The sequence below is a fragment of the Rattus norvegicus genome, chromosome 1 (assembly GCF_036323735.1).
Source record: "Rattus norvegicus strain BN/NHsdMcwi chromosome 1, GRCr8, whole genome shotgun sequence".
NCBI classification, from domain to species: domain Eukaryota; kingdom Metazoa; phylum Chordata; class Mammalia; order Rodentia; family Muridae; genus Rattus; species Rattus norvegicus.
This window is the reverse complement of record NC_086019.1, coordinates 184291343-184317303: the sequence shown is the minus strand read 5'-3', so window position 1 is coordinate 184317303 and position 25961 is coordinate 184291343. Positions and strand designations below refer to the sequence as shown.

General features: G+C 38.5%; 1 protein-coding gene across 12 annotated transcripts in view; it reads right to left on the bottom strand.

Annotated features, from left to right (window-relative positions):
• Abca16 (ATP-binding cassette, subfamily A (ABC1), member 16) overlaps positions 1 to 25961 on the bottom strand; it is a 179648-nt gene that overhangs the window by 88718 nt on the left and 64969 nt on the right. For all 12 annotated transcript variants that reach the window (XR_005499417.2, XM_039101179.2, XM_039101180.2 and 9 more), the window contains one exon: positions 7257 to 7391. Coding sequence is in view for 11 of the 12 variants with exons in the window: in XM_039101179.2 (XP_038957107.1) it covers positions 7257 to 7391 (135 nt within the window). In the remaining variant the exon portion in view is untranslated. The remainder of the gene's footprint in view (positions 1 to 7256; positions 7392 to 25961) is intronic.

Genomic DNA, 25961 nt, shown 5'->3' with positions numbered 1-25961 from the left:
CTCCAATATAAACAAAAGAATAAGGGTCTGATCCTGAATTCTTGTAAATATCTGGTGGGCATGGTGGCCTGCTTGGAATTCCAGCTTGGGAAGGCAAAACAGGTGATCCATGGAACAAAATGACTATCAAGATTAGACATATTTGTGAGCTCTAGGTCTGACTGAGAGACATGCACACACCCATGCACAAACACATATAAAAGGAGAAAAAAAAAAACAGAACTAAAAAACTTTTCAAATTATATAAAAATGTAGAAAAAGTACTTACACTTTATCATTTACTTTTAGAAATTATAAAAAATAATAAAAAGAAAGTTACTTAATCTAATTATTGTAGAAGAATTTTAATCCAGCCACATAGCTGGTCTGGCAAGGGATCACATCTAAATATCTGATCCATTGGGGGGAGGGTGGTAATGGGGGGAGGATGGGGAGGGGAAACCAATATAGAAGGGGAGGGGGAAGGGTGGTTAGGGGGATGTTGGCCCGGAAACTGGGAAGGGGAATAACAATCGAAATGTAAATAAGAAATACTCAAGTTAATAAAGATTAAAAAAAAAAAGAAATGCAAATAAAGAAAATATCCAATAAAAGAAAAAAAATACATACAAAAAATAAATATCTGATCCAGCTGGAATGTTGTCCTAGATTACAATACAATCAAGATGTAATACACCCACACTTAGTATACACCATTAATCCCTAACAATGGAGGGATAGTTTGTAGAAGGAAGCATCCATGTTTGAAAGTGAAGTCTAACTGAAAGGCAGACAAAGTGATTAATCAAAGAGACATTTGACATAATGAGTCAGAGATAGGAAAAGCCCACCTCACAGGAGAACAGCAGAGGGAGAGATGCTACATAACAGCATCGAGAGAGAACAAAGACAGTATGATGTGGTGTGTGGTGGGTGCTGTGTGTGTGTGTGTGTGTGTGTGTTTGTAGGTCAGTTTTACCAGAATAATTTTACAGAAACAGGTTACAGAGACAACAAACTAGACACAGGTGAAGACAGAATGAGCCAGAGAATGAGAAAAAGCCAGAAGATTAGAACAGATTGCCAGAGTTAGTATGAGGCTGGGCAGAGCAATTCAATCAAAAGCTGAGAGAAGCTGGATTGAATCAAGTTAGTTTGCTAGAAGTTCCCAGGTCTAGGCCTAGCAATAGTTAGAACAGAGAAGGAAATGCTCTGGGCTCAGGCCAAGCGCCCCCCTCCCCCAGGCACACACACATACATACAGCTTGGGTATGGGTCTCACCTCATCACTTCATCTGAGGAAATAAAAGCATCATTTACAAATAATACAAGTTAAAAAAAAACAAATAATACAAGTCTATAGTAAACAACTAATGATCCAAAGCTAAGATTATATCTTTTATGAGATAAAAACAAACACTTCCATGTTCAGTGAAGCATAACTCATAATGTTCAAAACCTATCTATCAACAGATAAATGGATAAAAATGTGAGAAACAACCTGAAATATTATCTGGTCACAAAAGAAGGAAATCTTGTCACTTGTAACACATGAAAGAATGCCAGAGACCATTATAGTGAATAAATAGTCAGACATAGAAGCCAAAACTATGATTTCATCTTCATGTAAATATCTAAAAACACTACATTAGGGGAGAATAGTGGTTATTGAGTATTGAAGGAAATAAAGATATATTGGTTAAAAGTTATCAACTGACATGTACAAAAGAAATCTTTGGACCTAAGTACAACATGTAACAGTAGTTAATGATATAGTATTTTTATTTGAAATTTGGTAAGAGCATATTTTTACATTTTCTTACTAAGATGAACTATTAAAATCAATAGATGGGGGTTGGAGATTTAGCTCAGTGGTAGAGCACTTGCCTAGCAAGCACAAGACCCTGGGTTCGGTCCCCAGGTCCGGAAAAAAAAAAAAAGAAAAAAAAAACCAAACAAAATCAATAGATGGTAATGTATGTTAAATATCCAGGATGGTAAACCCTTTACATAGTTCACATATATAAAAATCATACTGTATACATAGTATGTATAAAATATTTATGTGCTAATTTATAATTTTATATCCAATGAAAATATTCTGCCAGGACATACAAAGGAACAGTTTTGAAAAAACAAACAAACAAACAAACCAAAAAAGAAAACACTCTTAGATGAAGATGAAATAAAGCCAGCCCAGGCTACTATATCCAGCAAAACTCTCAATTAACATAGATGGAGAAACCAAGATATTACATGACAAAACCAAATTTACACAATATCTTTCTAAAATCCAGCCATACAAAGGATAATAGATGGAAAAACTCCAACACAATAAGGGAAACTACACCCTAGAAAAAGCAAGAAAGTAATCTCCTTGCAATGAAACCAAAAGAAGAAAGACACAAAAACATAATTCCACCTCTAACAACGAAAATAACAGGAAGCAACAATCACTATTGTTTAATATCTCTCAACATCAACAGACTCAATTCCCCAATAAAAAGACATAGACTAGCAGAGTGGATACATAAAGAGGACCCAGCATTTTGCTGCATGCAGGAAACACACCTCAGAGACAAAGACAGACACTACCTCAGAGTAAATGGCTGGAAAACAACTTTCCAAGCAAATGGCCCAAAGAAACAAGCTGGAGTTGCCATTCTAATATCAAATAAAATTGACTTTCAACCAAAAGTCATTAAAAAAGATAAGAAAGGACATATTCATATTCATCAAAGGAAAAATCCACCAAGATAAACTCTCAATCCTAAATATTTATGCTCCAAATGCAAGGGCACCTACATTCATAAAAGAAACCTTACTAAAGCTCAAAGCACACATTGCACCTCACACAATAATAGTAGGAGATTTCAACATCCAACTCTCATCAATGGACAGATCATGGAAACAGGAATTAAACAGAGTCATACAGAAACTAACCGAAGTTATGAACCAAATGGATTTAACAGATATTTATAGAACATTCCATCCTAAAACAAAAGGATATACTTTCTTCTCAGCATCTCATGGTACCTACTCCAAAATTGAAAATATAATTGGTCACAAAATAAGCCTCAACAGATACAGGAAGATAGAAATAATCGCATGCATCCTATCAGATCACCACGCACTAAGACTGGTCTTCAATAACAAAAATAATGATAGAAAGTCCACATATTCATGGAAGTTGAACAATGCTCTACTCAATGACAACTTGGTCAAGGAAGAAATAAAGAAAGAAGTTAAAGACTTCATACAATTTAATGAAAATGAAGGTACAACATACCCAAACTTATGGGACACAATGAAAGTGGTGCTAAGAGGAAAACTCATAGCTCTGAGTGCCTGCAGAAAGAAACAGGAGAGAGCATATGTCAGCAGCTTGACAGCACACCTAAAAGCTCTAGAATAAAAAGAAATAAATACACCCAAGAGAAGTAGAAGGCAGGAAATAATCAAACTCAGGGCTGAAATCAACCAAGCAGAGATGAAAAAGCCTATACAAAGAATCAAAAAAACCAGGAGCTGGTTCTTTGAGAAAATCAATAAGATAGATAAACCCTTATCCAGACTAACCAAAGTGCACAGATATACTATCCAAATTAACAAAATCAGAAATGAAAAGGGAGACATAACAACAAAAATCTGAGGAAATTAAAAAAATCATCACATAATACTACAACAGCCTATATTCAATAAAACTGGAAAATCTGGAGGAAATGGACAATTTTCTAGACATATATCAGGTACCAAAATTAAATCAGGAACAAATAAACCATCTAAACAACCCCATAACACCTAAAGAAATAGAAGCAGTTATTAAAAGTCTCCCAACCAAAAAGAGACCAGGACTGGATGGGTTTAGTGCAGAATTCTATCAGACCTTCATAGAAGACCTCATATGAATACTGTCCGAACTATTTCACAAAATAGAAACAGACGGAGTACTACCAAATTCCTTCTATGAAGCCACAATTACTCTTATAACAACAAATACCCAACAAAGAAAGAGAACTTCAGACCAATTTCCCTTATGAATATTGACACAAAAATACTCAATAAAATTCTCGCAAAAAGAATCCAAGAAAACATCAAAATGATCATCCATCAAGTATGATCATGATTTATCCTAGGGATTCAGGGATAGTTCAATATATGGAAATCCATCAATGTAATCCACTATATAAACAATCTCAAAGAAAAAAAAAACATGATCATTCCATTAGAGGCTGAGAAAGCTTTTGACAAACTCAACACCCCTTCATGATAAAAGTCCTGGAAAGATCAGGAATTCAAGGACCATACCTAAACACAGTAAAAGTAAACAGCAAACCAGTAGCCAACAACAAAATAGAGAAAAACTTGAATCAATCCTACTACAATCAGGGACTCGACAAGGCTGCCACTCTTTTCTCCCTGCTTGTTCAATATAGTTTTCCAAGTCCTAGACAGGGAAATCAGACAAGGAAATGAGGTCAAAGGGATATATAGGAAAGAAAGATGTCAAAATATCACTATTTGCAGATGATATGATAGCATACTTAAGTGGCCCCAAAAGTTCTACCAGAGAATTACTAAGCCTGATAAGCAATTTCAGCAAAGTGTTAGGGTATAAAATTAACTCAAATAAATCAGTAGCCTTCCTCTACTCAAAGGATTAAAAAGGCTAAGAAAGAAATTAGGGAAATTACACCCTTTACAATAGTCCCAAATAACATAAAATACTTCAGTGTGACTCTAAACAAGCAAGTGAAAGATCTGTATGACAAGAACTTCAAGTCTCTGAAGAAAGAAATTGAAGATCTCAGAAGATGGAAAGATCTCCCATGCTCATGGATTAGCAGGATTAATATAGTAAAAGTGGCCATTTTGCCAAAAGCAATCTACAGATTCAATGCAATTCCCATCAAAATTCCTACTCAATTCTTTATAGAGATAAAGCAATTTGCAAATTCATTTGGAATAACAAAAAAACCCCAGGATAGCAAAAACTATACTAAAAAATAAAAGAACTTCTGGGGGAACCACCATCCCCGACCTCAAGCAGTATTACAGAGCAATAGTGATAAAAACTGCATGGTATTGCTACAGAGACAGGCAGACAGATCAGTGGAACAGAATTGAAGACCCAGAAATGAACCCACACACCTATGGTTACCTGATCTTTGACAAAGGAACTAAAACCATCCAATGGAAGACAGATAGCATTTTCAACAAATGGTGCTGGTTTAAATGGAGGTCAGCATGTAGAAGAATGCAAATCGATCCATTTTTATCACCCTGTACAAAGCTTAAGTCCAAGTGGATTAAGGACCCCTACGTCAAACCAGATACACTCAAACTGATAGAAGGAAAGGTGGGGAAGAGTCTTGACCACATGAGTACTGGGGAAAATTTCCTGAACAAAACACTAATTGCTTATGCTCTAAGATCAAGAATCGACAAAACTCATAAAATTACAAAGCTTCTGTAAGACAAAGGGCACTGTCATTAAGACAAAACAGTAACCAACAGATTGGGGAAAGATTGTCAATCCTTTACTAATCCTACATCCAATAGAGGGTTAATATCCAAAATACACAAAGAACTCAAGAAGTTAGACTCCAGAAAGCCAAATAACCCTATTAAAAATGGGGTACAGAGCTAAACAAAGAATTCTCAGCTGAGGAATACTGAATGGCTGAAAAGCACCTAAAGAAATATTCAACATCCTTAGTCATCAGGGAAATGCAAATCAAAATATCCCTGAGATTCCACCTCCCACCAGTGAAAATGGCTAAGATCAAAAACTCAGGTGACAGCCGATGCTGGCGAGGATGTGGAGAAAGAGGAACACTCCTTCATTGTTGGTGGAATTGCAAACTGGTACAACCACTCTGGAAATCAGACTGGTGGTTCCTCAAAAAATTGGACATAGTACTACCTGAGGACCCAGCTATTACCTCTCCTGGGCATATATACCCCAAAGATTCTCCAACATACAACAAAGTCACATGCTCCACTATGTTCATAGCAGCCTTATTTATAGTAGCCAGAAGCTTGAAAGAACCCAGATGCCCTTCAATAAAGGAATGGATACAGAAAATACGATTTATCTCCACAATGGAGTACTACTCAGCTATCCAAAACAATGACTTCATGAAATTCATAGGCAAATGGATTGAACTAGAAAATATCATCCTGAGTGAGGTATCCCAATCACAGAAAAACACACATGGTATGCACTCATTGACAAGTGGATATTAGCCCAAAAGCTCAAATTACCCAAGATATAATCCATAGACCACACGAAGCACAAGAAGGTGGTCAACCAAAGTACAGATACTTCATTCCTTCTTAAAAGGGGGAACAAAAATATTCATGGGAGGGGACATGGAGGCAAAGTTTGGAGCAGAAACTGAAGGAATGGCCATTCAGAGCCTTCCCCACATGTGGCCCACATATATACAGCCACCAAAACTAGATTATATTGATGAAGCTAAGAAGTGCATGCTGATAGGAGTTGGATATAGATCTCTCCTGAGAGACACAGCCAGAGCATGACAAATACAGAGGCGAATGCTAGCAGCAAACCATTGAACTGAGAATGGGATCCCCGTTGGAGGAAGTTTAGAAAGCACTGAAAGAGCTAAAGGAGCTGGCAACCCCATAACAACAAATCCAACCAACCAGAGTTTCCAGGGACTAAACCACTACCCACAGACTATATAGGGACTGACCCATGCCTCCAGCTGCATATATAGCCAAGGATGGCCTTCCTGGGCATCAATGGGAGAAGAAGGCCTTGGTCCTGCCAAAGCTGGACCCCCAGTGTAGGAGAATGTCGGCTGTTGTGGGAATGGAGGGTGGATGGGGAGGCGAACACACTTATAGAAGAATCCTTGTAGAACGTAGGTGTGTGTGTGTGTGTGTGTGTGTGTGTGTGTGTGTGTGTGTGTGTGTGTGTGTGTGTACAGGCTGTAATATTATACCCCTCACCACATCTAAATGAAACATTGTATTACGTTATTTATTAACACAAATTTTTACAAAATCACTTGTCACTATATCCATTACAGAAGAATGAAAATATGAAAATAATACATAGAGACAGAGTGAATAATACAACATTTATAAAATTATATTAACTCCAACCAAGCTCTGGTTCTCAGAGGACAACTATATTATGATGCAAATAAACAACAAAAACATCTCTTATTTCCTGGATTAGCTAATTATGAACAATCTCAATGCCTTTTGGTTTTCGGTTCCTGCAGGAACATTTGAAACAATACCTTGTGCAAATGCTTGATCTGGATTCCTGCCTCCAGGTTGGAAGGTTCAGCTTCATAACAGTTATGTACTACAGGGATAGACTTTGCTTCTTCTCCAATCTTTCTGATTTTTGGTTTGCCAAACCAATATGAGCGCTACATAAAAAGACAGGAGACCATAATCCAAAATAAGCACCAAAACCTTTTGTTTGTTGTTAATCTTTTCCTCAGGGCTTGTATTAGGATAAAGAGCTTATTAGACTATGCTCATTTTATTAACGAATAAATAGAAAATGTTAGTTATAATAACAAAACTTTTTTGAAAGGTAGAAAAAGAACATAAAGTTGGGCTGTTCTGTAGGGAGATGGGTAAGGTCTGGGAAAAGTTGGGGGATGAGAAAAACATGATCAAAACATACAGAATAAAAAAATTAAGTTAGAAAAAGGGACTGGACTTTGAATTGATCTATCACAAAGGGAATCAGATATCAATTGCATTCCTACAAAAACTAGACTAGCGGGTTTCATTAGGGTATTTTCTCAAACATTTAAACAAAATTTAACAGTTTTTATTCAACTCTTACAAAAAACATAAGGGAATACCTCCTTCTAATTCATTATGAGATCGGCATCATCCTAACACCCAAACCTGATACACTGTACATCTTATAATGGTGCAAAACTTTATAATATAACGCCAGCAATCTGAGTCCAGTAGTATATTAAAATGAGTATATGCATTCCAAAGTGAAATGTATTGCAGGAATGGGTCCAGATACTATAATCAATCACTATAGTATCATACTACTCATAGGATCATCTCAATCCATGCATGATAAAAATCTTAGAAATCTAGAAAAGTGTTTTCACGGAAAAAAAGCCTACAAAAAACTCCAAACTTATAGATAACAATACTCAATGATGAAGGACTGAAAACTTTGTTTCTTTTAATTTTTAATTTTTTTTGAAAACTCCGTTTCTTTTTTTTCAATTGATAAGATATAATTGCCCAAATAAACATACAAAGCCCTGTACACATCCATCCTTAAGAATATTCATAACAACCTGTAAATACACAGAGTAGAATGTTAATATCAGCCTCCATGTTCTCTTCCTGTCTCTCCTCTCCTTGTCATTCCAGCCTCCTCCTCTTCCTTCAAACTTTTCTCCCACCCATCATTCCTTTTTGTCCAATGTCAGGCCTCATTTTATCTTGTACTTGCCTTCACCTGCATAATGAAATCATCCCACATTTCATCCTTTTTTCTAATAAAAAACTTTTCTCTCAAATATAAGCTGAGTACAACTATTATCATTTTGTAATTAAAAGCATTACATATATCTAACACCCAATCCAACACTTTATAAGTTAAATAGAACATATAGTTATCCATTCAAGCTTAAGAAAGGCTTAAAATCTATATTATATCCTGGCTAGCTTGTATACTATCTGATAACTATCTAATAAAATAGGTATTTTCAAAGTTAAACAGCCTGATAGGCTATGAGACTATCAATCCAATAAGAAATTGATTTAGTCTTGCGTTTATTTCCTGCCTTCCACTCCTCTTGTGTTTATTTGCTTATTTTTGTTCTAGAGGTTTTAGGTGTGATGTTAACTGCTAATATATGTTCTCTCTAATTTGTTTTTGGAGGTACTCAGCGATATGAGTTTCTCTCTTAGTACTGCTTTCATTTTGTCCCATAAGTTTCAGTATGTTGTACCTTCCTTTTCATTAAATTCCAAAAAGGGTTTAATTTCTTTCTTTATTTCTTCCTTGACAAAGTTGTCATTGAGTAGAGCATTGTTCAACTTCCATGTATATGTGGGCTTTCTGTTGTTTGTTGTTATTGACGACCAGCATTAGTCAGTGGTGATCTGATAATATGCTTAGAATTATTTCAAAACTTTTGCATCTGTTCATTCATGTTTTTTTGACTGATTATATGGTCAATTTTGGAGAAGGTACCATGAGGTACTGAGAGGAAAGTATATTCTTTTCTTTCAGGATGAAATATTCTACAAATATCTGTTAATTCCATTTTGTTTATGTCTTCTGTTAGTTTCTTTATGTCTCTGTTTAGTTTCTGTTTCCATGATCTGTCGATTGAAGAGATTGGGGTATTGAAATCTCCTACTATTGTTTGAGGTGCAATGTGGGCTTTGAGCTTCAGGAGGGTTTCTTTTATGAATGTAGGTGCCTGTGCACTTGTAGAATAGATATTTAAGATTGAGAATTCATCTTGGTGGATTTTTTCATTTGATGAATACTAAGTGTCCTTTCCTATCTTTTTTTATAACGTTTGGTTGAAAGTTGATTTTTTTTTAAATATTCAATGGTTACTCCAGCTTGTTTCTTGGGAACATTTGGCTGGAAAATTGTATTCCAGGCATTTACACTGAGGTAGTGTCTGTCTTTGTCACTGAGAATTGTTTCCTGTATGCAGCAAAATGCTGGATCCTCTTTACATATCCAGTCTGTTAGTCTATGTCTTTTTATTGGGGACTTAAGTCTATTGATGTTAAGAGATATTAAGGAATAGTGATTGCTGCTTCCTGTTATTTTCATATTTGGAGGTGGGGTTATGTTTGTGTGCTTCTCTTCTTTTGGTTTTGTTGCAAGATTACTTTCTTGCTTTTTCTAGGGTATAGCTTGCCTCCTTATGTTGGGCGTTACCATTTATTATCCTTTGTAGTGCTGGATTTGTAGAAAGATATTGTGTAAATTTGGTTTTGTTGTGGAATATCTTGGTTTCTCCATCAATGTTAATTGAGAGTTTTGCTGGATACAGTAACCTGGGCTGGCATTTGTGTTCTCTTAGGGTCTGTATGACATCAGTCCAGGATCTTCTGGCCTTCATAGTTTCTGGCAAGAAGTCTGGTGTGATTCTGATAGGTCTGCCTTTACATGTTACTTGACCTTTTTCCCTTACTGCTTTTAATATTCTTTCTTTATTTTGTGCGTTTGGTGTTTTGACAATTATGTGACAGGAGGTGTTTCTTTTCTGGTCCAATCTATTTGGAGTTCTGTAGGCTTCTTGTATGTCTATGGGTATCTCTTTTTTTAGGTTAGGGAAGTTTTCTTCTATGATTTTGTTGAAGATATTTACTGGTCCTTTGAGCTGGTAGTCTTCACTCTCTTCTATACCTATTCTCCTTAGGTTTGATCTTCTCATTGAGTCTTGGATTTCCTGTATGTTTTGGACCAGTAGCTTTTTCTGCTTTACATTATCTTTGACAGTTGAGTCAATGATTTCTATGGAATCTTCTGCTCCTGAGATTCTCTCTTCCATCTCTTGTATTCTGTTGGTGAAGCTCGTATCTACAGCTCCTTGTCTCTTCTTTTGGTTTTCTATATCCAGGTTGTTTCCATGTGTTCTTTCTTGATTGCTTCTATTTCCATTTTTAATTCCTTCAACTGTTTGATTGTGTTTTCCTGGAATTCTTTCAGGGATTTTTGTGTCTCCTCTCTATGGGCTTCTACTTGTTTATTTATGTTTTCCTGGAATTCTTTCAGGGATTTTTGTGTCTCCTCTCTATGGGATTCTACTTGTTTATTTATGTTTTCCTGGAATTCTTTCAGGCATTTTTGCGATTCCTCTCTGTAGGCTTCTACTTGTTCTCTAAGGGAGTTCTTCACGTCTTTCTTGAAGTCCTCCAGCATCATGATCAAAAATGATTTTGAAACTAGATCTTGCTTTTCTGGTGTGTTTGGATATTCCATGTTTGTTTTGATGGGAGAATTGGGCTCCGATGGTGCCATGTAGTCTTGGTTTCTGTTGCTTGGGTTCCTGCGCTTGCCTCTCGCCATCAGATTATCTCTAGTGTTACTTTGTTCTGCTATTTCTGACAGTGGCTAGACTGTCCTATAAGCCTGTGTGTCAGGAGTGCTGTAGACCTGTTTTCCTCTCTTTCAGTCAGTTATGGGGACAGAGTGTTCTGCTTTCGGGCGTGTAGTTTTTCCTCTCTACAGGTCTTCAGCTGCTCCTGTGGGCCTATGTCTTGAGTTCACCAGGCAGCTTTCTTGCAGCAGAAAAGTTGGTCTTACCTGTGGTCCCGAGGCTCAAGTTCGCTCGTGGGGTGCTGCCCACGGGCTCTCTGCAGCGGCAGCAACCAGGAAGGCCTGTGCCGCCCCTTCCGGGAGCTTCAGTGCACCAGGGTTCCAGATGGTCTTTGGCTTTTTCCTCTGGCGTCCGAGATGTGTGTACAGAGAGCAGTCTCTTCTGGTTTCCCAGGCTTGTCTGCCTCTCTGAAGGTTTAGCTCTCCCTCCCACGGGATTTGGGTGCAGAGAACTGTTTATCCGGTCTGTTTCCTTTAGGTTCCGGCGGTCGAAAACTCCGTTTCTTAAAGCATGAACAAGCCTGCAAAGTCAGCCTGAAGGAGGGAACACATTGGAAGCAGGCTGGAGGAACTGCCATGACCTGCACAAACTGGGGAGCATTGGCCTGCCCAGAGAACATGAAGAAGCAATGGAACTCAGTAAGGGAAGGGAAGGCGCTGGGATGATGGGCTTCTGCTGCTGCCTAGAAGCAGAGGGACTCCAGATCATGCAGCACAATCAGAAAAAGGCAACTGAGAGGAAGGAACCAAGGGGTATTGTGGCTTTCTGTCCACTGCACCCATGAGCCTCAGCCAGTCCCACGATGGTTGAGTTTCTTCTGGAAGAACTTTGTTTTCTGTTTTCTTTTAGGGAGGGGTTTTACGGGCCAAGGGCAGATATGGAGGGACAGGGATGAGTGGGATTAGGGAACATGATGCAGAATTCACAAAGATTCAATTAAAACAAAACAAAACCAAACCAAACCAATGCAATGAGGAGTAAAAGACAATCTGCAGAATGGGAGAGATTTTTTGCAAATCATATCAAAGAAGGGTTTAGCACATTAGATATATAAGGAAGCAAATCACAATTACTGAATGGGAATAAGACCTAAATATATGTTTCTATAAACAAGGTGTCTAAAGGCAAATAAGCACATAAATGTCATACCTATGGTCTGTTACCAGAAAGTTCAATTAAATGTCACTTAAAACCTATGAGGGTAACTATCATAAAAGGAGTGCTATGAATGAGGGAATGGAATCTTGGTACTTTACTGAAAGGGCTGACAAAAAATGGGATGATCTGATAGTTCCCAAAACCTTAAACCCAGAAGTGCCACAAAACTAGCACTCTTATTCCTAGCTTTATACTCAAAATAGTTTAAAAAAAAGTCATATTCTCAACAGGATACAAGAAATATGTCCTCTCGTGCAATGTGCAATATCATGCAGCCTACAAAAGATGAGTAAAGATGAATTCATACTGACACTTTTAAAACTGTAAGCACTATGACTGTAGCCTGAGGGTGTAGTCCCTTAGATTAGAAGGTTAGGAATCCAAGGAATCTCACACCAGATTAACGTGTGGTGCTTTATTAGATTCTAAGAGAGAGAGAGGGGGGGGGAGGGAGAGAGAGAGAGAGAGAGAGAGAGAGAGAGAGAGAGAGAGAGAGAGAGAGAGAGAGAAATAATTCCTGTGTCTAAAAACTTCAGGACTTGGTCCTTTACATGAATAAACCTGAAAAACTACTTAAAGAAGCATCTACAAATAGGTAGTTACTATGACTGCATTTTACACCACTTGATGGGATAAATTCATAGAAAAAGCAAGCAAATTAGACGTCCCCGAAATATAAAAACAAGGAAATGACTTCGCTTTATGTTTTTAAATTTAGTTATTTATTTTTGTGTTTATAAAGCACTATTTTTATTGGATAGTTTTCATTTACATTTCTTTTTTATTGGATATTTTCACTTTATATTTCAAGTTTCCCGTTCCTGGTTTCCTGGCCATAAACCCCTATCTCACACCCCTTCTCCTTCTTTTATGAGGGTGTCCCCCCTCCTCAACCACCATGCCCTTCCTGCCTCACTGCCCTGACATTCTCCTACACTGGGTGGGGGGGTGATGTCCAGTCTTGGCAGGACCAAGGGCTTCTGCTCCCATTGGTGCCCAATAAGGTCATCCTCTGCTACATATGCAGCTGGAGCCCTGAGTCTGTCCATGTGTACTCTCTGGATGGTGGTTTAGTCCCTGGGAGCACTGGTTGGTTGGTATGGTTGTTCCTATGGGGTTTCAAACTCCTTTAGCTCCTCTAATCCTTTCTCTAAATCCTCCAATGGGGACCCTGTTCTCAGTTCAATGGTTTGCTGCTAGCATTCGCCTCTCTATTTGTCATGCTCTTGCAGAACTTCTCAGGAGACAGCTATATCAGGCTCCTGTCAGGATGCACTTCTTGGCATCAGCAATGTTGTCTGGGTTTGGTGGCTGTTTATGGGCTGTATACCCAGGTGGGACAGGCTCTGAATGGCCATTCTTTCAGTCTCTGCTCCAAACTTAGTCTCCATATCTCCTCCTAATGAATATTTTTGTTCCCCCTTTTTAAGAAGGACTGAAGCATTCATACTTTGGTTGTCCTTCTTCTTGAGCTTCATGTGGTCTGTGGATTATATCTTGGGTAATTCAAGATTTTGAGCTAATATCCATTTATCAGTGAGTGTATAACATGTGTGTGTGTTTTGAGATTGGGTTACCTCACACAGGATATTTTTTAGTTCCATACAAGGTCTAGGGATTTCACGATGCCATTGTTTTTGGTAGCAGAGTAGTACTCCATTGTGTAGAAGTACCGCATTTTCTGTATCTAATCCTCTATTCAAGGGCAACTGGGTTGTCTCCAGATTCTGGCTATTATAAATAAAGCTGCTATAACATAGTGGAGCATGTGTCCTTGTTATATGTTGGAGCATCATTTGGGTATCTGCCCAGAAGTGATATAGCTGGGTCCTCAGGAATTTTCTGAGGAAACTCCAGACGTATTTTCTAGACTGGTTGTACCAGTTGCAATCCTACCAACAATGGAGGAATGTCTGTCTTTGTCTCTGAGGTGTGCATTTCCTGTATGCAGCAAAATGCTGGGTCCTCTTTATGTATCCAGTCTGTTAGTCTATGTCTTTTTATTGGGGGAATTGAGTCCATTGATGTTAAGAGATATTAAGGAATAGTGATTGTTGTTTCCTTTTATTTTTGTTGTTAGAGGTGAAATGATGTTTTTGTGGCTCTCTTTCTTTGGTTTTCTTTGCAAGCAGATTACTTTTTAGCTTTGTCTAGGGTGTAGTTACCATTCTTGTTTTGGGGTTTTTCATCTATTATCATTTTTATGGCTAGATTTGTAGAAAGATATTGTGTAAATTTGGTTTTGTCATGGAATGTCTTGGTTTCTCCATTCTATTGAGAGTTTTGCTGGATATAGTAGCCTGGGCTGGCATTTGTGTTCTCTTAGGGTCTGTATGACATCTACCCAGGATCTCTGGCTTTCATAGTCTCTGGTGAGGAGTCTGGTATAATTCTGATAGGTCTGCCTTTATATGTTACTTGACCTTTTTCCCTTACTGCTTTAAATATTCTTTCTTTGTTGTGTGCATTTGGTGTTTTGACTATTATGTGACGGGAGCAATTTCTCTTCTGGTCCAATCTATTTGGAGTTCTGTAGGCTTCCTGTATGTTTATGAGCATCTCTTCCTTTAGGTTAGGGAAGTTTTCTTCTATGATTTTGTTGAAGATATTTACTGGTCCTTTGAGCTGGGAGTCTTCACTCTCTTCTATACCTATTATCCTTAGGTTTGATCTTCTCATTGAGTCCTGGATTTCCTGGATGTTTTGGGTTAGGAGCTTTTTGTGTTTTATATTTTCTTTGACAGTTGTGTCAATGTTTCCTATGGTATCTTCTGCCCCTGAGATTCTCTCTTCAATCTCTTGTATTCTGTTGGTGATACTTGTGTCTATGTCATGATCTCTTTCCTTGGTTTTCTATCTTCAGGGTTCTCTCCCTTTGTGCTTTCTTTATTGTTTCTATTTCCATTTTTAGATCCATTTTTATTTTTAGATCCTGGATGGTTTTGTTCAATTCCTTCACTTGATTGGTTGTGTTTTCCTGTAATTCTTTAAAGGATTTTTGTGTTTCCTTTTTAAGTGCTTCTATTTGTTTACCTGTGTTGTACTGTATTTCTTTAAGGGAGTTAATTATGTCCTCCTAAAAGTCCTCTATCATCATCCTGAGATGTGATTTTCAATCCAAATCTTGCTTCTCCAGTGTGTTTGAATATTCAATATTTGCTTTGGTGGCAGAACTGGGCTCTGATGATGCCAAGTAGTCTTGGTTTCTATTGCTTAGGTTCCTGCGCTTGCCTCTCTGTTGTTAGCTGCTCTTGCTGTCTCTGACAGTGGCTTGACCCTCCTGTAAGCCTGTGTGTCAGTACTCATGTAGACCTGTTTTCTCTCATCAGGATCTGGGTTCGGAGTGCTTTGGGACTGTGTTAGCTCTGGGTGCAGGAAGGGTCCTGTCCCAGACTCTTCCTGGGTTTGTGTGTCCTGAGGGCTCCATGCAGGTTGCTTGGAGCATGAGTTGGTCTTACCTCTGCTCTCAGGTGTCAGTGCTCCTGGCGACTGGCTTTCAGTTCTGGGCACAGGCAGAGAGCAGAAGGATCCTCCTTCTGACTGTTCCTAGGTTATAGGTAGGTTCCTCTTGGGCTAGAAATGTGAGCAGAAGTAATGGTCTCCCCTGAGCTCTCAGAATTGTCCACACTTCTGAGAGTCCAGCTTTCTCCCTCATGGGATTTGGGTACAGAGAGCTATGGGACTGGTTCAGTTCTGGGCACAGGCAGAAACTAGAAGGGATGAGTTCTTTTTAAATCATAGTTTTAGTTCTCAGGGATGAAAAACTGAGTTGTGGGGTCAAGGCTGTATACTGTGACTGTACACTGCAAACATACTAAGTATTAGTGACTTCATTTAAAAAATTGCTAATTTTATGTCATATGTATTTCACTAAAAATGTGAAGATTTCTTAGAACTAAGAAACAGGTTGGCTCAGTTTACTGTTCCTGAAGAACAAAGTTATAATATATTTTCAGGTGTAATACTTTGCAGCCAAATTATCTACAGTTTCAATCTCCAGTATTAAAAAAAACTCTTAGGGGTTCTCAAGGTAGAAGGACTGAACTGAATTTTAGACAATGACCTTAGAGTCTTGGACTATCACAGTTGGCAATGGTGTCTCCACTGTGAGCCCACAGTCACTATAAGGAAATCTTTGAGATAAGAAGCAGACACTTTTTTTCTTTGAAGCCATGAATTCTTTCTTCTATTCTGTATTCCTTAAATTGTTAAAATGACTACCTGTTGATTTTACAGACAAAAACAAGTGGAAATGCCATCAAGGAAATGTATCTGTCTATATCTTCAAAATGTGGCCTTCAAAACCTAAGAAAACCTCTCACTCTCTTTTTTAACATTCCTCAATCTCTCTCTTTTTTCCCTTTCCCAGATTCTAGGCCAAGATCCCCCTAACTCTTCTACCTCCCATTCTATTTGGGTGTTCCTCTCACCATCCATTCCCAATTACCACCCTCCCCACAACAATCCCATTCACTGGGGGTCCTGCCTTGGCAGGACGAAGGGCTTCCCCTTCCACTGGTGCCCCTACAAGGCTATTCATTGCTACCTATAAATTTGGGGCCCAGGGTCAGTCCAGGTATAGTCTTTGGTAGTGGCTTAGTCCCTGGAAGCTCTGGTTGGTTGACATTATTGTTTATTTGGGATTGCAAGCCCCTTCAATTTTTTCAATACTTCCTCTAATTGCCCCCAAGGTGGTCCTATTCTCAGTTCTGTGGTTTGCTGCTAGCATTGACCTCTGTATTGGACATGCTCTGGATGTGTCTCTCAGGAGAGATCTGTATCTGGTCCCTTTCAGCATGCATTTTTTAGCTTTATCAATCTTATCTAGTTTTGGTGGCTGTATACATATGGGCAACATGTGGGGCAGGCTCTGAATGGCCATTCCTTGAGTCGCTGCTCTAAACTTTGCTTCCATATACCCTCCTATGGATATTTTTTGCCCATTAAGAAGGAGTGGAAGCATCCACATTTTGGTCATCCTTCTTGAGCTTCTTGTTGTCTTTGAATTGCATCTTGGGTAATTTGAGCTTTTTGGCTAATATCCACTTATCAATGAGTGCATACCAACTGCGTTTTTCTGTGATTGAGTTTCCTCACTCAGGATATTTTCTAGTTCATTTGATTTGCCTATGAATTTCATGAAGTCATTGTTTTTGATAGCTGAATAGTACTCCATTGTGTAGATGCACCACACTTTCTGTATCCATTCCTCTGTTGAAGGGCATCTGGGATCTTTACAGCTTCTAGCTATTATAAATAAGGCTGCTATGAACATAGTGGAGCATGTGTCTTTGTTGAATATTAGAGCATCTTTTGGGTATATGCCCAAGAGAGGTATAGCTGGGTCCTCAGATAGTACAATGTCCAATTTTCAGAGGAACCTCCAGACTGATTTCCAGAATGGTTGTACCAGTCTGCAATCCCACCAATGATGGAGAAGTGTTCCTCTTTCTCCACATCCTCGCCAGCATCTGCTGTTGCCTGAGTTTTTGATCTTAGCCATTCTTACTGGTATAAGCTAGAATCTCAGGGTTGTTTTGATTTGCATTTCCCTTATGACAAAGGATGTTGAACATTTCTTTAGGTGCTTCTCAGCCATTCAATATTCCTCATCTATGAATTCTTTGTTTAGCTCTGAACCCCATTTTTAATAGGGTTATTTATCTCCCTGCAGTCTAATTTTATGACTTCTTTGTATATTTTGGAGATTAGCCCTCTATCTGTTGTAGGATTGGTATAGATCTTTTCCCAAATCTGTTTTCCCAAATCTTTTCCCAAATTTGTCCTAACGACAGTGTCCTTTGGCTTATAGAAGCTTTGTAACTTTATGAGATCCTATTTGTTGATTCTTCACCTTAGAGCATAAGCCATTGGTGGTTTGGTCAGGAAATTTTCTCCAGTGCCCATGTGAGATTCTTCCCTACTTTTTCTTCTATTAGTTTGAGTGTATCTGGTTTTACGTGAAGGTCCTTGATCCATTTGTACTTAAGCTTTGTACAGGGCAATAAAAATGGATTGATTTGCATTCTTCTACATGATGACCTCCAGTTGAACGAGCACCTTTTGTTGAAAATGATATCTTGAGAGAAAGGTAGAGACAGGAGAGAGGAGAGGGTGAGAAGCCATGGCAGGTGATATTAAGATTCTACTCTGTGTATTTACAGGTTGTTATCAATGTTCCTAAGGGATGGATGGTACCGGGCTTTGTATGTTTAATTGGGCAATTATATCTCATCAATTGGGTCAAAGATTATTGTGTTGTGTGTTCTTTTAAGTGACGGTTTGAGTGTAGGAAAGTGTGTGGTGGCAGGAGATTCTGGGTGGACGAGGAGTTGGGATGTGTTTCCGCCAAGATATCTAGGAGATATCTTGGAGCACCGCATTGCGGACCTAGCGGGTTAAAGACAATACTTTTTTTTTTATTTTTATATTTAAACAACAACAGATGGCGAACCAAGGTGATGAGCAAGAATCCACTAGTAATCATAAGAGTTGAGAGAAAGTTTTTATTTTCTAAGTAGGAGGAGGCCAGCACCATGTTTAGTCATGTGATATCTTAGCACGGGAAGGGAATTCAAACAAAGAAATGGGGAAGCCACCTGGGCTGGCAGGCTGTAGGTCCCCTGCTGTGTGATAAGTAATGGCAGCTCGGAGAGTTAGAGATTAAAAGCTGCTTTTTAAAGAAAGTTGTTTAGAAAGTCTTTCAGGATACTCATATTCTTTTTAACGTGGGCTCCAGGGGAATTTTGGGTTGAAATCCTAGTTAGACAAGCTACTTCTTAATTACAGCTACTAAAAGGTGATTAAGTTTGTTTTTAGAAAGAAGAGAGTAAAGAGATTACCTGAATCAGGTGGGGATTTTCATCCAAGGTTCAGAATTTAGGAAAAAATTGGTCACTAACTCCAAGTAAAGAGTTGTGGTTAATGTCTGTAACACCAGGCAGAGTGAATGCAGACATATAGAAGTTGATAAGGTTAAATAAAAATTTGTGGCTCTGGGTAGAGAGCCTAACAGATTGAGATAGTTTGGGCAAAAGTCCTGGTTTGATATTTTGCTTATTGATATTGGAATGATAGAAGGTATTTGGTTTGTTTTATGAATTACCCCGCTAAAGGCCATATGGCTCATTGATGCCGGCTAGCAAGGGTTTGTGGCTACTTTTGATATTTACCATAACAGGAAACTTGAATTCTCTTAACGTGGGCTCCACGAAAATTTTGGTTTCATTTCCTGCTATCATAGAGTACAAAAGCCTATCAGGCTCATTGTTTAGCTTGCTTCCTTTAAAAAAAAATTATTTAGTCTTCATGATGGGTGTTTTATGAGTTATATTATTTGAGTTTTATGGTTATATTATTACTCTGGGATAGAGTACAAGATACAAGCTTTTCTGGTTTCAGACTAAGGAACACAGTATTTTGGGAGAAAGATTTTGTCTTTGTGTTTTTAAAAAGTGTGATTAGGCTCTGGACACCTCACAGAATCATACTGATCAGATTTGATAGAGGTAGACCGCCTGAAAAATTTATTCAGGAGAATCAAACAAAAAGATATCTGGATTCTAAGCTTTTGTCTTGAGAGTTGTATTTTACAGAGTGTGCCTACTTGGATTCCTGGTCTCAAGGACTTTCAGCTGGGTCCAGTCAGGACACATTGGCTACAGCATTTGCTTCATTCTTCCTACCCCCTTTCCCCCACGGAAATCTCAATGCCCATGTACAGCTTGAAGAAGTTATAGAGGAGTCGTCACCTCAATTCCCTGGACTTTGCGAGGCTGGAAATGGTTATTCTAAAGTTGTTTTTATGAGGAATTTAAAATTGGTTGTAATTTAACAGGAAGGAATTAGCTAGATTGAATTGTACAGTCAAAATCTCATTTGGTAACTAAGCTTAAATCATATCTTTGTTTTGGTATAGAATTTATTTGTCAAAGAGTTTAAAAGTACAAGGTTTAGAGTCATTCCTTCTATTGTTGTCATTACAAACTTCTGAGTTGATTACACCTGTGAGTTAAGATTCAAATAGCAAAGACATGGCTCTGGGTTTGTGAGAGTACTTTCAAGATATTATTTAAGATATAAAGACAACAGCACAGATTGTCTTATATAGGTAGATGGTTTTAAAAAATGTCAGAAATCCACAAAATTTGAGATTTAAAGTTATTTATCTTTTGTTGAGACATATCTGCTACTAACAGTTCCCCTTTGGTGGATTTAATGAAGAATTTGAACATCTCTACATCCAGGTGAGGCAATACTTTGTGGCTTGGCAGCCACTGGACAAAACTGCCTGTTTTATCTGCAGACTAATACTGTCCAGAATAAGACAAATTATGCAAAATAGTTGACTGATAAACTCTGCAAAGACAGGGTGACCAGCCCTTCAAAATCTGCATTTCAAGAGTCTGTCAGTTGATTTTGGGCTAGAAGGCTGAAGACTTGAGCTCACATGTTGCTAACAGTGGACTGTGCTAGTGGAGATTTACCTCTACAACCTCTCAGTTCTAGAAGCCATGTTACGCTTCCTATGTGTATAGATAGTTGGTCATTCTCAGATTTCTGATGGGGTTGAAGACTGATTATAGTCTCATAGCCTATCAGGCTGTATAACTCTGAATATACATATTTTATTGGATAGTTATCAGATAGTATACGAGCTAGCCAATATATAATATAGATTTTTAAGCCTTTCTTAAGCTAGAATGAAAAACTAAATGTTCTGTTTAACTGGTATAGTGTTGAACAGGGTGTTAGATATATTTTATGCTTTTAATTACAACATGATAGCTGTACTCAGCTTATATTTGAGAGAAAAGTTTTTTTAATTAGACAAAAAGGGTGAAATGTAGGATGATATCACAGGTGAGGCAGGCACAAGATAAAAGGAGGCCTGTCATTGGAAGGATGGGCGGGAGAAAAGTTTGAAGGAAGAGGAGGAGACTGGAACAGAGAAAGATAGAGACAGGAGAGAGGAGAGGGTGAGAAGCCAAGGCAGGTGATGTTAAGATTCTGCTCTGTGTATTTACACGTTGTTATCAATGTTCCTAAGGGATGGATGGTACCGGGCTTTGTACGTTTCAGTGGGCAATTATATCTTATCAATTGGGTCAAAAAAAAAAAAGAAAATTATTTTTTTCCATTGGATGGTTTTGGCTCCTTTGTCAAAAAATGAAGTGACCATAGGTGTGTGGGTTCATTTCTGGGTCTTCAATTCTGTTCCACTGGTCTGTCTGACTGTCTCTGTACCAATACCATGCAGTTTTTATCACTATTGCTCTGTAATACTGCTTGAGTTCAGGGATAGTGATTCCCCGTGAAGTCCTTTTATTGTTGAGGATAGTTTAAGCTATCCTGGGTTTCTTGTTATTCCAGATGAATTTGCAAATTGTTCTGTCTAACTCTTTGAAGAAATGGATTGATATTTTGATGGGGATTGCATTGAATCTGTAGATCGCTTTTGGTAAAATGGCCATTTTTACTATATTAATCCTGCCAATCCATGAGCATGGGAGATCTTTCCATCTTCTGAGGTCTTCTTCAATTTCTTTCTTCAGTGTCTTGAAGTTCTTATTGTACAAATCTTTTACTTGCTTGGTTAAAGTCACACCGAGGCACTTTATATTATTTGGGTCTATTATGAAGGGTGTCGTTTCCCTAATTTCTTTCTCGGCTTGTTTCTCTTTTGTGTAAAGGAAGGCTACTGATTTATTTGAGTTAATTTTATACCCAGCCACTTTGCTGAAGTTGTTTATCAGCTTTAGTAGTTCTCTGGTGGAACTTTTGGGATCACTTAAGTACACTACCATTATCATTTGCAAAATAGTGATATTTTGAGTTCTTCCTTTCCAATCTGTATCCCTTTCACCTTCTTTTGTCATCTGATTGCTGTGGCTAGAATTTCGAGAACTGTACTGAATAAGTAGGGAGAGAGGGGGCAGCCTTGTCTAGTCCCTGATTTTAGTGGGATTGCTTCAAGTTTATCTCCATATAGTTTAATGTTAGCTACTGGTTTTCTGTATATGGCTTTTACTATGTTTAGGTATGGGCCTTGAATTCCTATTCTTTCCAGGACTTTTATCATGAAGGGGTGTTGAATTTTGTCAAATGCTTTCTCAGCATCTAATGAAATGATCATGTGGTTCTGTTCTTTCAGTTTGTTTATATAATGGATCACGTTGATGGTTTTCCATATATTAAACCATCCCTGCATGCCTGGGATGAAGCCTACTTGATCATGGTGGATGATTGTTTTGATGTGCTCTTGGATTCGGTTTGCCAGAATTTTATTGAGTATTTTTGCATCGATATTCATAAGGGAAATTGGTCTGAAGTTCTCTTTCTTTGTTGGGTCTTTGTGTGGTTTAGGTATAAGAGTAATTGTGGCTTCATAGAAGGAATTCGGTAGTGCTCCATCTGTTTCAATTTTGTGGAATAGTTTGGATAATATTGGTATGAGGTCTTCTATGAAGGTCTGATAGAATTCTGCACTAAACCTGTCTGGACCTGGGCTCTTTTTGGTTGGGAGACCTTTAATGACTGCTTCTATTTCCTTAGGAGTTATGGGGTTGTTTAACTGGTTTATCTGTTCCTGATTTAACTTTGGTACCTGGTATCTGTCTAGGAAATTGTCCATTTCCTGCAGATTTTCAAGTTTTGTTGAATATAGGCTTTTATAGTAAGATCTGATGATTTTTTGAATTTCCTCTGAATCTGTAGTTTATGTCTCCCTTTTCATTTCTGATTTTGTTAATTTGGACACACTCTCTGTGTCCTCTCGTTAGTCTGGCTAAGGGTTTATCTATCTTGTTGATTTTCTCAAAGAACCAACTTTTGGTTCTGTTGATTCTTTCTATGGTCTTTTTTGTTTCTACTTGGTTGATTTCAGCTCTGAGTTTGATAATTTCCTGCCTTCTACTCCTCCTGGGTGTATTTGCTTCTTTTTGTTCTAGAGCTTTTAGGTGTGCTGTCAAGCTGGTGACATATGCTCTTTCCTGTTTCTTTCTGCAGGCACTCAGAGCTATGAGTTTTCCTCTTAGCAGAGCTTTCATTGTGTCCCATAAGATTGGGTATGTTGTACCTTCATTTTCATTAAATTCTAAAAGTCTTTAATTTCTTTCTTTATTTCTTCCTTGACCAGGTTATCATTGAGTAGAGCATTGCTCAACTTCCACATGTATGTGGGCATTCTTCCCTTATTGTTATTGAAGACCAGCTTTAGCCCGTGGTGGTCTGATAGGACGTATGGGATTATTTCTATCTTTCTGTAGCTGTTGAGGCCCGTTTTTTGACCAATTATATGGTCAGTTTCAGAGAAAGTATCATGAGGAGCTGAGAAGCAGGTATATCCTTTTGCTTTAGGATAGAATGTTCTATAAATATCTGTTAAGTCCATTTGGTTCATGACTTCTCTTAGTCTGTCTACGTCTCTGTTTAATTTCTGTTTCCATGATCTGTCCATTGATGAGAGTGGGGTGTTGAAATCTCCTACTATTATTGTGTGAGGTGCAATGTGTGTTTTGAGCTTTAGTAAGGTTTCTTTTACGTATGTAGGTGCCCTTGTATTTGGGGCATAGATATTTAGGATTGAGAGTTCATCTTGGTGGATTTTTCCTTTGATGAATATGAAGTGTCCTTCTTTATCTTTTTTGATGACTTTTAGTTGAAAATTGATTTTATTTGATAGTAGAATGGCTACTCCAGCTTGCTTCTTCTGACCATTTGCCTGGAAAGTTGTTTTCTAGCCTTTCACTCTGAGGTAGTGTCTGTCTTTGTCTCTGAGGTGTGTTTCCTGTAGGCAGCAGAATGCAGGGTCCTCGTTGCATATCCAGTTTGTTAATCTATGTCTTTTTATTGGGGAGTTGAGGCCATTGATGTTGAGAGATATTAAAGAATAGTGATTATTGCTTCCTGTTATATTCATATTTGGATATGAGGTTATGTTTGTGTGCTTTTCTTCTCTTTGTTTTGTTGCCAAGATGATTAGTTTCTTGCTTCTTCTAGGATATAGCTTGCCTCCTTATGTTGGGCTTTACCATTTATTATCCTTTGTAGTGCTGGATTTGCAGAAAGATATTGTGTAAATTTGGTTTTGTCATGGAATATCTTGGTTTCTCCATCTATGTTAATTGAGAGTTTTGCAGGATACAGTACCTGGGCTCACATTTGTGTTCTCTTAGGGTCTGTATGACATCTGTCCAGGATCTTCTGGTTTTCATAGCCTCTGGCGAAAAGTCTGGTGTCATTCTGATAGGTCGCCTTTATATGTTACTTGACCTTTTTCCCTTACTGCTTTTAATATTCTTTCTTTATTTTGTGCATTTCGTGTTTTGACTATTATGTGACGGGAGGAGTTTCTTTTCTGGTCCAATCTATTTGGAGTTATGTAGGCTTCTTGTATGCTTATGGGTATCTCTTTCTTTAGGTTAGGGAATTTTTCTTCTATGATTTTGTTGAAGATATTTACTGGTCCTTTGAGTGGGAGTCTTCACTCTCTTCTATACCTATTATCCTTAGGTTTGATCTTCTCATTGAGTCCTGGATTTCCTGTATGTTTTGGGCCAGTAGCTTTTTCTGCTTTACATTATCTTTGACAGTTGAGTCAATGATTTCTATGGAATCTTCTGCTCCTGAGAGTCTCTCTTCTATCTTTTGTATTCTGTTGGTGATGCTTTTATCTACAGTTCCTTGTCTCTTCCTTTGGTTTTCTATATCCAGGGTTGTTTCCATGTGTTCTTTCTTGATTGCTTCTATTTCCATTTTTAATTCCTTCAACTGTTTTGATTGTGTTTTCCTGGAATTCTTTCAGGGATTTTTGTGACTCCTCTCTATGGGCTTCTACTTGTTTATTTATGTTTTCCTGTGTTTCTCTAAGGGAGTTCTTCACGTCTTTCTTGAAGTACTCCAGCATCATGATTAAATATGATGGTGAAACTAGATCTTACTTTTCTGGTGTGTTTGGATATTCCGTGTTTGCTTTGGTGGGAGAATTGGGTTCCGATGATGCCATGTAGTCTTGGTTTCTGTTGCTTGGATTCCTGTGTTTGCCTCTTGCCATCAGATTATCTCTAGTGTTACTTTGTTCTGCTATTTCTGACAGTGGCTAGACTGTCCTATAAGCCTGTGTGTCAGGGTGCTGTAGACCTGTTTTCCTGTTTTCTTTCAGCCAGTTATGGGAACAGAGTGTTCTGCTTTCGGGCGTGTAGTTTTTCCTATCTACAGGTCTTCAGCTGTTCCTGTGGGCCTGTGTCCTGAGTTCACTAGGCAGGTCGCTTGTAGTAGAAAGGTTTGTCTACCTGTGGTCCCGAGGCTCAAGTTTGCTCGTGGGGTGTTGCTTATGAGCTCTCCGTGGGGGCAGCAACCCGGAAGATCTGTGCCGCCCTTTCAGGGAGCTTCTGTGTACCAGGGTTCCAGATGGCGTTTGGTGTTTTCCTCTGGAATCAGTAATGTGGGCAGAGTGCAGTCTCTTCTGGTTTCCCAGGCGTGTCTGCCTCTCTGAAGGTTTAGCTCTCCCTCCCACGGGATTTGGGTGCAGAGAACTGTTTATCTGGTCGGTCCCTTCAGGTTCCGGTGGTGTCTCAGAAGCAGGGGACCTGCTGCTGCTGTGCCCTTATCCAAGGGAACCCAGAGGCCGTATACAGTTTCCTCTTGGGCCAGGGATGTGGGCAGGGGTGGGCAGTGTTGGTGGTCTCTTCCGCTCTGCAGTCTCAGGAGTGCCCACCTTTCCAG